At 35.7% G+C, this 12,422-nt stretch overlaps 1 protein-coding gene across 1 annotated transcript; it reads right to left on the reverse strand.

The window, feature by feature from the left end:
* Positions 1-771: 771 nt before the first annotated feature.
* LOC108083923 (uncharacterized) lies at positions 772-1,896 on the reverse strand. The gene is made up of 2 exons (XM_017179921.3): positions 1,760-1,896; positions 772-1,652 (listed from the first exon to the last, which is right to left on the reverse strand). The coding sequence occupies exons 1-2, from the start codon at positions 1,765-1,767 to the stop codon at positions 1,463-1,465; spliced, it is 198 nt and encodes a 65-aa protein (XP_017035410.1). The 5' UTR covers positions 1,768-1,896; the 3' UTR covers positions 772-1,462.
* Positions 1,897-12,422: the final 10,526 nt, after the last annotated feature.

The raw sequence follows: 12,422 nt of genomic DNA on the forward strand, positions 1-12,422 counted from the left end.
AAAGCCAAGCATTCGATTAAATAAAATAGAAATAAAAATATAACATTGTATCTAAATATAAGCTTAAAATTCTTAAGAAATTATAATTTTTATATTTGTAAAAGCATTTATATAAAATTATGTTTATTACTTAACTCGTAATTTAATTTCCCATCGTTCTAATTAATTAATCAATTGCCTAAATCACCATTATTGAATCAAATGAGAACCGGTTAAAGTTCAGTTTCAAAGTTTTCAACAACTTAATTCAGTTAATTTAAGTTTTGGCTTATTACCTGGCACAACTTGGCTGCCGAAAGGAAGGCGAATGAAAATGTCATTTATTAGTGCTTCCTCGTCCTGCCACCGAGGGCCATCAAAAACCGCCGTGCAGCTCTAAATTTTGCAGGTCGTGAAAGAAAATGTCAGCAAAGAAGACGCATAGCCAAGTTTTTGGCCAAATTTATGGCCCGTCGTAAGCAACCAACAACACCGCACCGACACCGTCACGTCCTCAGTTTAAGTTGTATTTAAAGGTATAAGTACTTGGCAGGAACTCATCAAATATTTTATTGCCTTGGCATCCGTAAAATAGAAAACATTATTGTATAGAAGCGATTTTAAGGGAAACAAATTGGGGAAGTACTAAATAAATAATTAATAAAAGATTTAATAAACATAATATGAATTATATTAACCTGTAAATAAGTACAACCAATATTTAAATAATTATGTAAATATTTGTACTAATAGCTTAAATCTAAAGAAAGGCAAATAAAAACAATGGGTATGTACTATAGTACATATATGTAAAATTTTTAATAAAACAATATATGGAATATATTAACCTGTTTAAACTTTCAATACATATTTCATGTAATTTGTAATATAATATATGTAATTTAATGTAATAAATATGCCAGATTCTGGGTATATTCCTAGTATTGGTCTTATATTTTTGGTACATTATTACTATTATGACAGCTTAATTATATATTAGGAATTAACAACAAAATGGTGTACACATTTCCTTAGACAAAACCTACTTTTCAGCGGCCTTTTGTACTTTAATTAACATTATCCAAATCGGAAATTAAATGTTTACAAAAAGATCACATTCATTGCAGCTATGAATAAATTATATCAACAAAAAAAATAATTAACAAGGAAAGATAAAAGTAACGATGGCACTTCAATTTATTTTTAGAAATACGCTATATTTTAATTTTACATGTAATATTAAGATAAAATATTTAGCAGCATAGTGGCAAAAATAAAAATAATAATTTGTAATTTATTTAGCGTTGCTCACACCCTTGGTGCTCATCGTCACTACGTGGACAGACCACAGTGATAAGAACCACAGCCTTGGTCTTGATGTTTTCCCATTACCACTTAAGTATTTATCTTATTTGTAAATAAATCGCAGAATATATATTTATTTTCCTTGTGACTTTATCTCTTCCATGATTCACACGCTTTTTTAATAAACTTGGTACTGATCTTCACTGAGTTGCCCTAACAAAGGCGTACTCTCACGTAGCCGAGATCTTCGACACTCCCGGACACTCAGATACCAGTAGTAAAAAAATATGAATAGCACAAATATAAACGCTGGCGCAGAGATAAAGTATTTGACGGGAATGTTATCAATATCCAAAAGCAAGTTGTTGCTGAAAAAATAGAAATTTATCTTAGTAATTTTAGTCTGATATCATTTTCCATCAAACCAGGAAGAATTAAAATTCGAAACTAAAAACAGTTTGAAAAATCAACTCACTAATTCATTATGAGATAATTATTTCACTTATGTATCTGTTAATACTCCTCCGATGAGTTGTTGCAGTGAGTCTGCTTGATGCCGGCGATGATCGGACAACCGGGACTAATCGACAATCGATTCAGGGGCTGAGACAGTTCCCGCTTCTCGTTCCGAGCTCTTTGGCGATCCCGTACACACTGATGACAGTGATAACAACAGCACAGTAGAGCTATCAAAAGCATTACTCCGAAGGGTACTAGTAGAAAGGGATCTAGCTTTAGTTCTAGAGTCTTTAAGAAAGTTAAGTCCATGTCGCAACCGATGCTCAACCATCGAGCAAAAAATGCAAACTAAGTGGGAAGAACAAAAATTAACTTATTTTGCATTTAAATTTTAAAAATTTATCGCAAAACATACACAGAAAGAATGAGGTTCGAAAATTATAAGCTGTAAAAAAAAGCTATGAAAAAATTAAAGAAAGCTGTTATAGAGTTTGACTGACTATGAAATACCCGGTACCCATATCATAGTGGGTGTCTAATTATGTTGGAAAAACTTAAATTAAACAAGGTGGAAGGTAAAGAAAATGTTGATAACTGAATGTAAATGTTGCTGGAAACATGTTGCTTAATACCCAGATATCCTTAGGTACCGGGTATAATTATTTAAAAATTCCTTAAGCCAAGAAATTTAGCTATTAATATTTTTATAAATTTAATAAAATATATTATTATATTTATCATCTATTAAATTTAAATATTTGAAATGGAAAAAATCTCAAAATGAATAATTTTGAACTTAAAGAAAATATATGTATTATAAAAAATTATATAAAGCTAATAAAATTAATATTAAAAATGTCCAACAAATTCAAATTAACTTCATTCCTATATATACACTTTCTCAGTGTATTTATGAGTATAATGTACGTTCAATATCCACATACTTAAGTCGGATGAATCATGTAAACCGCTAAATTCCCATCGCATTATTGCTGCCTTCGCCTCGTTCCGCTGATGACGATGCCAGGGGACTGGCGACCGGGAACTGAAATCTGGGGAATAACTTCGACTATCGCAAACAAAACCGCTAGACAAATGATTTATATAAACATATATACATATATATATATACATACAACTCCAGACGCAACTCAATTCAAACTTTGAAATTGTGCGTTGTTGTTGACTGCAACGCTGCTCCTGACATTTCATGCTTTATGACGAAGTAAAAACCGAAAAACAACCAACAGAAAAATAGATAGATATATGCCAAATCACAACAACATCTCACACGCCACCAGACTGATGAGCAAAGTTTTGGGATTTCATTTAACAATTTTTGACACTGAAAAGGTCAACACTTTTTTTTTAATTTTGGACTTAAAAAGGTTCTAAGATATGTCTTTAAAAAACGGAAAAATTTAAGATAAAATTTAAGATAAAACATTTAAATTAAATAAAAAACCTAGAAACCTAAACTTCTTAAATTTCCTGCATAAAAATTCCTTTCGTTAAAGCTTTTCGTGGCTTTGACCAACTTTAAGATGCCGCAGAATGTTTTTTATATAAAAGAATACAACTATAGATTGAAATATTTTGGCAGCCAAAATAAAAAGAAGGAAACAAGCTGCATTTCACGCATTGGAAATCCTTTTGTATTGCTTAAAATTCTTTCGATGAAATAAAATTGTTTTTGGCCAACTATGTTCCATTGGCCAGTTGAGGGGGGTAAGGGGAATAAGTTTGCAAGCGTAACAACACACAACGCACACAGAATGGATATTTCTCATTCAATTTCGCAGGTGTTTGACTCCATGTCGGAGGTGTGTTTGCCTCGAAAGAGAGAGGGAAAGCCTTTGTCGATTTGAGGCGTACGTGGTTCGTGGGTTCGTCATTTAAGCGGATTTCCAAATGCATCCCGAAATGTGCAAATGGACCAGCGAGACACAGATGCAGTTGCTCAGATACTTTGTGGACCGCAGTTCAGATAGGAAGAAAGGATAAGGTAATATAGGTAAAGTTTCTAAGCGAATTGAATTGTTATTAAAGGAACTATGAATCTATTATTTTAGTTTAGCAGCTTAATTTGCTGGCTAAATTTATGCAAATATTTAAGTTAATCTGAATATATGTCTACATTTCTGTAATTCTTTAATTAAATTAATGGAGACCATTTTCACGCTTTTACAAGCTAAGAATCCCTATTTTTTTATATCGGCACACTTAAATATAAATACCATATTTTTTAACAAATTCTCCCAAGTAAATAGAACTAAATGTAATATGGGAAACCTTTCATTATATACTTTCACATTCAAAGAAAGTATGTATTAATAAATTAAATATTTTTATTTAAGTATCTCAATTATATTTAATTATATATCAACATATCTGAAGAATTCTTTTAATTTCGGAGATTTCAATAATCCCTTAGCAACATTTTTCTTTACCTGGATGTTGCGCAACATGTCCCTAGCAACATTTTCTCTTTTATCGGGCTTTAGCAAAAATTCATTTAAGGATTTTATAAATTTAAGCAAAATTTTACTAAGTTAAATACCCATTTTCTGTGGGTATGGGGTATCTTACAGTCTTACATCTTTCTAAAATACAAATTGCATCAAATCTTAGAAAATAATAATAATAATAATCAAACTGCATCTACGTACATATATATTAAACCTTAAAACAAATTGATTTTTTAAAATATTTTTTTTTTTGAGTAAGTTCTATAAAACTAATATTCAATTATTTACATCAAAATATTACTTATATTACTTTTGTAATTATTTAAAGCCCCGCTGCTTTAAGCCTACCTTTGTTGTAAAATTTAATATACATATATCTTTTACACCTCTACCCGCATTGAATATTGCAAGCAAATATTTGTTTACATTTTCAAAATACTTTGACCGTCTAATCACCACCCCCAAAAAACCTCCTTCCTGTCGCCACAAGCTCCTCTTTTATCGTACTTGAACGTGTTGCATACTTTGTGGCTGCAGCTGCTGTTTGTTTGCCTTTTCCTTTCAGCATTTTATGAGGCACCTCGCTATAATGATGGTTGCCCACAGACACATTACGCGCAACACACCCACACCCACACCAAGCCAAACGCCTTATTTACACCTTGCCGCTGTAATTAGATGCGCAAGTTAAGTTCCAAGGCGTGTTAAATTAATTAAAACTTTCGCTGCTTAAAGTTTTAGCAAAGGAAAAAGTAAATAAAGATCAACTTTAACCCTCATATGAATGGAAGGGATGGATAGTGGATGGAGCGTGCAACAGGAGTTTGGGAATCTCTCAGACAAATTGCCGTAAAGTCAAGTGCAAAAGTGGCAAGTACATGAGTTGCAAGTTCCCCAGTTACAGATTGCAACTTACAGCATAAATCAGAAATAGTTTTGCACCGAACACCGCCCACCGGCCCCATTTGTCCAATTGAACGTCTGCCGATTGTCTATCATCGAAGGCCATCAGCAGACAAGCGTCGAGTTCGGTGGCAACCAATATTTACTCCAGTCAAGTTGCTGTTACTATACTCTCCCTGAGAAGTTATAGGATATTGTAGGGAATTTTAGTAGTGCTGATTAAGACTGAGAGGAAATTATCGAGGGGAAAAGTCTGATATCGAAAGCAATATCGCACTTAATCGAAAAATTGGTTAAATATAATATATCGATATATTAAATAGCGAGACAGGATTCTGCGTTAATCTATAGATTTTATTTAAAATAAAAAATTATATAAGATATATTTAACATGATTTATGACCACCACTATAGATTTATTTATTGAATTAGCAAAATATCGATATTTTATGTTACCAATATATACAATAAAGGGCATTTTATCCCCAACTAAAACCTGATCTAACCTTTCCTATTTTTGCTTTCAATCCTTGGAAACCCCTTATTTTTCCCGCTCATTTTTGCTGCCCCTAAAGAACAACATGCTGCATATTTATGGCATGCCGCAAACGTTTATCTAAACTACATAAAGCAATAAAAGTTAAAAGTCAAATAACTGTAGTACGTTGGTTCCTTCAAGTTAGCCTTGTTGCTCTTTCGGTTGTTATTGTTTTTGCCATTGTTTCGGGGTGTTTTTGTGGCAACTGCTGAAACAGATGCCATCGAGTGAGTCTGCAAAAGTTACGAAGAGTAGCTCCTTTACCCCCCTCTTCCCACCATCCTGCTGCATAAATCCCTTTGGGAGGAGTCAGGACAGGACAGGATGCTCCTGCTTGCCGGCAGCCGACAATGATGGTACTCGTTATGGTTTCGGTTACGCTGGTGCAGCACCTTCATGGAGATGTCTAAATTATGTCAGGTGTTAGACATTAAGAGATTAAGGGATAAAGAGCTATAGCAACTAATTTAATGTGCCAAATTTCACAAAACGTAAATATTTATTAGATTTTTATTTTTATAAATATAATTTGTAATTAGCTTTATGAGAGAATAATCCCTTAGATGTGATATGCCATGAAAACTTTATTTAATTTTTATATTTAATAATTTAGGTATTTAATATTTTATTTTTAAAATATACCCTTAGTTTTCCTATTTCCACCTGCACGATAGTCTGAGCTTGGTAATAATATCCCCCAGTTTTATGTATCTGTTTACACTTACAAGCTGCCAGATCGAACTCCAGATAGCTGTGGAAAATGGAAAATGAGAAGGTCGAACAATCCTAGAGCGTCATGCACGTGCACTGCCCCTGAACCATGTCCTCCTGCTCCTATGGCTGGGTGTACGGTGTATCCTTTTAATCCTTTTGCCAATGCATCGCATTGCCTTGCATCGAGTTTGATTTCACACGCGAGCACAAAAACAATAATATTATGCCACAAACACTCGATGCCAACGAACATGGGCCATGTAATCACACTTGAGCTCCTCGCCCACCCATACACGTACACACAACCGTTGGGAAAACTATAGCAGACACACACTGGCGCATCGGAAAACTCACCCACACCCCCTGAAAGCGTGTGTGTAGCTGCAGTGAGATTGCGAAACTTCATTATATGCCCGTTGACAGACAGCAGCCAAAGCAAATACACTATGCGAAAAGCGAACATAACAAAACAAATTTGTTTTTTTAATAAAAAAATTAATTTATATACAAATATCCAAAAGTTAATAAAAGAAAAAGCTTATTAGTGAATAGAAATAAAATTAAATGGGATTTTAAAATTAAACTTGAGTTAAAATTTATATTTTTTGCATTGACAATATATCGCAAATATATCGTAACGCTAAAATATGGATGTATGTCACTTTATTACTTCTCCAAAAATATTCTATGGCATAAGAGATTCGTTTTAATTCCTTGTAACTTTCTCTCAGTGTTTGACCAGGAGTAGCTGGTGGTAGCAACTCACCTCCCTCTCCTCACTTCACCTAGATCTGGCCAGTTCTTTTCCATTTTCTATTTCTGTGCCTGCTTCTGTTGCTGTTTCTGTTTGGCTTTGTTCTCGCCGGTCTGCATGGCGGCTGCTGCTGCTGCCCCTTTCGCCTTTGGCCCCCACGACGACCACTGGCATTGAGCTTGAAAATGTGTTTATTTTCCGGGACACACACTCACACCCATTCGCAGCTCGGCACTCGCATCCGCATATTCAAGGCAGCAAGTGCCTGCCATAAAATCGCTGAATCCATCCACGACGACGCAAACAAGCTGGCAAGCGGCGCAATCTTACCACCCATCAAGGTACTATACCTATGCCGTGTATAGCCTCCCACTGGCATTGGCATCGACATCGACATCTCCATCGACACTGGAATCGGCATCATCATTCCCGTCTCGAGGCAATTGTTGTGCATGTTTTTGTTATCTGCCGGCTTGCCGGTTGGCTGTAAGGAATGCTAATGCCACTTCCACGACCAATTCCAATGCCAATGCCATAAGTGCACCTCAGGTGTTGGCCAACTCCTTTGAACCTTTGGTCTGGTTCGCTATTCTTACACCCAAAAAAAAAAAAAAAACATTTTAATTATAATTAGCTTTAAGAGACAAGAGATTTGAGCTAACTTGGATATACAACGATTTGTTATGAACTTAAACTAATTGCAACCAAAACCAGGAGAATTTTAGAGCAAGGCAAGCGACACAGATTATCTTTATACCCTTGCAGGGTATTATAATTTCAGTCAGAAGTTTGCAACGCAGTGAAGGAGACGTTTCCGACCCTATAAAGTATATATATTCTTGATCAGCATCAACAGCCGAGTCGATCTAGCCATGTCCGTCTGTCCGTCTGTCCGTCTGTCCACCTGTCCGTTTCTACGCAAACTAGTCGCTCAGTTTAAAAGCTATCTGAATGAAACTTTGCATATAGTCTTCTATATACTCTCACTGCTATATATGTCGGAACGGGCCGGATCGGACGACTATATCATATAGCTGCCATACAAATGTCCGTTAAATTTTTAGAAAAAAAATTATTACTTTGCTGTTTTTCAATATTTTTGCACCATTTTTTAGATATGGCCATTTTATATTATTTCTAAATTTTGGTAAAAATTTTATGAAAATCGGACGACTATATGATATAGCTGCCATAGGAACGATCGGGAAATTAATAGGAAAAAAATTATAGCTTCGTTGTTTTTCAACGTATTTGTATCTACTCTGAGATATAGGCTTTTTTTATTGTTCTAGAATTTTGGTATAAATTTCATAAAAATCGGACAACTATATCATATAGCTGCCATATAAACCGATCGGTAGATGTATACAAAATGTAAAGCTGGGAATGCAAAACTGTAACTGTCAAACTGTAAACATAATAAGTATAGGTAAAATGTAATGAAATAATATCTGCAAGGGTATACAAACTTCGGCGTGCCGAAGTTAGCTTCCTTTCTTGTTTTCATTATTTTAGTTCAAGCTTAATTATTTAATTTAAATAATTTATCTATAACCAAACTTAAAGTATATTTCTAGCACAAATCTGACTTCCTTATACCCGAATATCCCAAGGAATTTATATATATGTTAGAATATTTAATGAATTATATAGTTATCTATTACATTGTATATTTTCTGCAGAAATATGGCTTTCCTATAGAAGGATGTTCAAGGGTTTAAAGAAAGTGTAACCAGTACCAGTTGGGAATTTTAGGGAAAGATACGTGACACATGTAACAATGTATGTTTTGTTTAATAAATTCCTTAAGTATATTTAATAAATAAAAATATAAATTAATATTTAATACATTTTAAAGTATATCACAATAAAGTTAATTTTTTTCAACTATCTAAAATATATTTTTAAAATTTTTTGTTTGGTGTATGATGCCGATGACATTTGTCGGGTTATTTCTTAACTTGCCTCGGACTTGAAATTAAATTCCTCGGGAGGATTTGGTCTGAGCGGTGGCGGGTGTGGTGATTAGGGGTTTCAGAGAAGTGGAGGAGGGCTGTGTTTGCAGGACGTGTGTGGCTGCCAAATGAGGCAAATTCGAGTGGCACTTGGCACCAGCTTTTACCATCAGCGTACAGTCCAAGATTTCATCAGTTTCCCCGAGAGCAAGAAACGCTTTCCATGCTTTGCGGCATTAGCCAATATATCAAAGCACTCAAACTGATTGCATTTCAGCATAGGGTCCCACAGAGGGCCTTGGCATTCAAATTGCTGAGATGCTTAAAAATACTTTCTTATTTTATAGAAAACGAAATTGCTTTTATTTTAAGTTCGCATTAAAGCAGAGTTCACTAGAATTTATATTTAAAATTAGTACTCACTTCCTGTTGAACGCAACCTGTGCTAACCCTGGATGGACAACACAGATCCCAACAAGTGCATCATCATCGGTGGCCTTATGAGTCCCACGCGTTGCACCGGCACGTTCCACATATTGCACCAAACACCAAGTGAACTGCAACTCCTGTGCCTGTTCTGGTCCTGTTTGTTTGTTTGCTGGTCAAACCCATCACTGTTGCGAGCCCCCCTTTTCCTGCCTCGATTTTAATTGTCGGCCAACAACAATGATCCCGAAGCCTTAATTGGTGTTTCCCTGTCGCTGAAGCGATGACACTTGATGGCTTGCCAACAGTGTGAGTGAGTGCCACATGCTACTCGTCACCGAAGGGCCGCACTTCGTCCTCTTCTGGCAATTACGTGGCTGAGCTCCCACGTTCCGGGCCATTGGCTGGGGTCCAGCTTCGAGGGGAGACACTTATTAGAGACTCCTAAACCCTCCTGATGACCGGCAATGAATCCTAATTAATTTCTGTGCGATTTAGGAGAGCTCTCTTTGGACTACATGAGCCCTAGATAGTCCTTAGCCAAGTCTGTAGTAGGTTTAAAAAAGTAGTTTTCTCTAGAAAAAAATCAAATGTTTCACAAAAAGGTTGGTGAAAATCTTGAAAAGTGGTTTTATTTAATAGATATTTATTTAAACTTAAATTTAATTTATATTCAATATAAAATAGATCCATTGCAATGATTAATTTCCCACCCCAAGTGTCACTCCCATCATTACTGATAATCCCCTGTTTTGATGAATTACGATGCATGCATTTTCCATAACTTTTTGGGCTAAAAAGGGGCATCCCCATCATCCAGCAGGTGACATTTAATCATATGCTCCGCTGTGCTGGATTATTCCCCTCCCCTCAAGAAAATAACACCCCCGAAAAACCCCCTTACTGCCCCGTACTTTTCCGCATTTGTTGCGTGCGCACGTAACTCAAATGCCAAACAGCTGCAGTTAACACGTTCGCAGTGCTTACAGAGCGCAGCAAACAGATCCGTAGCCGTAATCCCGTACTCCTGCCCCGGATCCGTATCCGTATCGGTATCCGTATCCGTATTCGTGCGGACAAAGCAGCGTTAAAACTGCACTTAAGTCAAACTTGCCAGACAAGTGCCGAAGCGGAGGCAAGTGGTTGTGGATTGACGGAGGAGTTTGAGGTTTTGGCCTGCCCCAGGGAGGGGTTGAGGTGAAGTAGAAATACGGAAAGGTGCTGCAAAATGGTCAACACTCGAAAAAAATATTTGTTTAATATTACCAGAAGATTATTATGATCAAAGATAATGAATTAAAACGAAATTAAGTAAGGGATGTACATACATATGTCGAGATGAAAAGTCTGACTTTAATAATTAATAATTGTAATCAATTTAAAAATTAAAATTTTTGACTTTTATAAAATAAATAAAGTGTGGTTTATAAAAAAAAAAGGTAACCATTAACTAGGCTTCTTCAGTCATCTTTACTTGCAACCTTTTTCTCTTTTAAAAAGATTTTTAAATCAATTTGCTCAGTGCTCCCAAGGTTGTAAATTTATTTATTCCTACAAGTCAATATTAAGAACTATAAAATTATAATTTATTTTTTTATTGTTAGTCCAAGCTTTTTATTATTGTGTAAAAGCAGCCACTTGCTAACGGGCCGCTGACGTGGCCGTTTTACGAGCGCCCTTCGGTTGTAAAATTTCATTACGAACTAAACGAACGCCTTTCCCATGGCACAGAAGCACTGGTCATTGGACCAAAGCCACCATCAAAACGCCATCAGTTCCAGTCCCAGTCCCCTTCTGGTATGTACATAGTTCTTCATCGGAATTATCCCTGCAGTCCTCGTGGTCGTCTCTCGGCCGGACTTTCTTTCTTATGCTAATTCTTGGCGCTTAGACACTTAGTTGATTGGTTTCTGTCAGAATTGTCGCACAGCGTTGACTGATTGGATTTCGGCCATTTGCAGCCGCCGCCGTCGCTTCCTCCTTCTTCTTAGAACCTCAGTGATTATAATTAGCTTAGGGTTTCCTCCTCGATTTTCCCAGCAGCTTTAATTTTTCCCAGTTGTGTGGTGACATAAGCGATAATTTGTAATGGAAAATCTGGGGTACATAAATCTTGCTTCGGATGCTGTTCGGATGCTTCAAGGGCGTGTACTCCGGCCCCTGCGACCTTGACCCAGACCCATTCGCACGGGTTTACATAACCGAACGATGGGTGGTGGGGGGTGGTGTAACATTACCTTAACATAGAGCTGGGGCTTACAGCGCTGAGCTTCTTCAACGCTTTCAAAGCTGAGCGGGTAGGGTGTTTCGGCAAAGCTTTCTAAAAAGAATAATAAAAAACATTTTAATTATAACTTTATATAAGGAATTCTTAATAATAAAACATTGGGTTAGTATAAAACTGCAAATTTCTTTTAAAATGTTCTATTATGAATATAGAATTTGATTATTACTCGTAGTTTTGACTATGTATAGGCCAATTATTTTACAATATAGCTATGGAAATAGGAGGGCAGTGTCTATTACAACAACAGCAACAAAAATAACAATAAACCAATAATTCATGAAGCAATAAAATATCCCCAGCGCCCTAAATACATTTTTTAACTCGGGTGCTTAAATAAATCACAAAAAGCCCATCTGTCTCTTAAAACATTTTTGCCAAAGTTGCAAATAGATGTAGTAAACAGAGGTCTTTTGGGCTAAAGTATAAAATCTACTGCAGATCTATTTAATTCTAAATCCCGATCCTGGATTCCAGAATAGTACAAAGTTCAAAGTTACAGTAGATATTTTTACATTATAATAATTAATTATTATTATTATATTACTCCTATTTATATTTTTTAATACCAAAAACTTTTCTGTCTTTAAAAGTAACCCCTAACCCCTACCGTCAAATTCAAATCACCCGCCAAACA

This window comes from Drosophila kikkawai, chromosome 3R (genome assembly GCF_030179895.1).
Source record: "Drosophila kikkawai strain 14028-0561.14 chromosome 3R, DkikHiC1v2, whole genome shotgun sequence".
NCBI lineage: Eukaryota > Metazoa > Arthropoda > Insecta > Diptera > Drosophilidae > Drosophila > Drosophila kikkawai.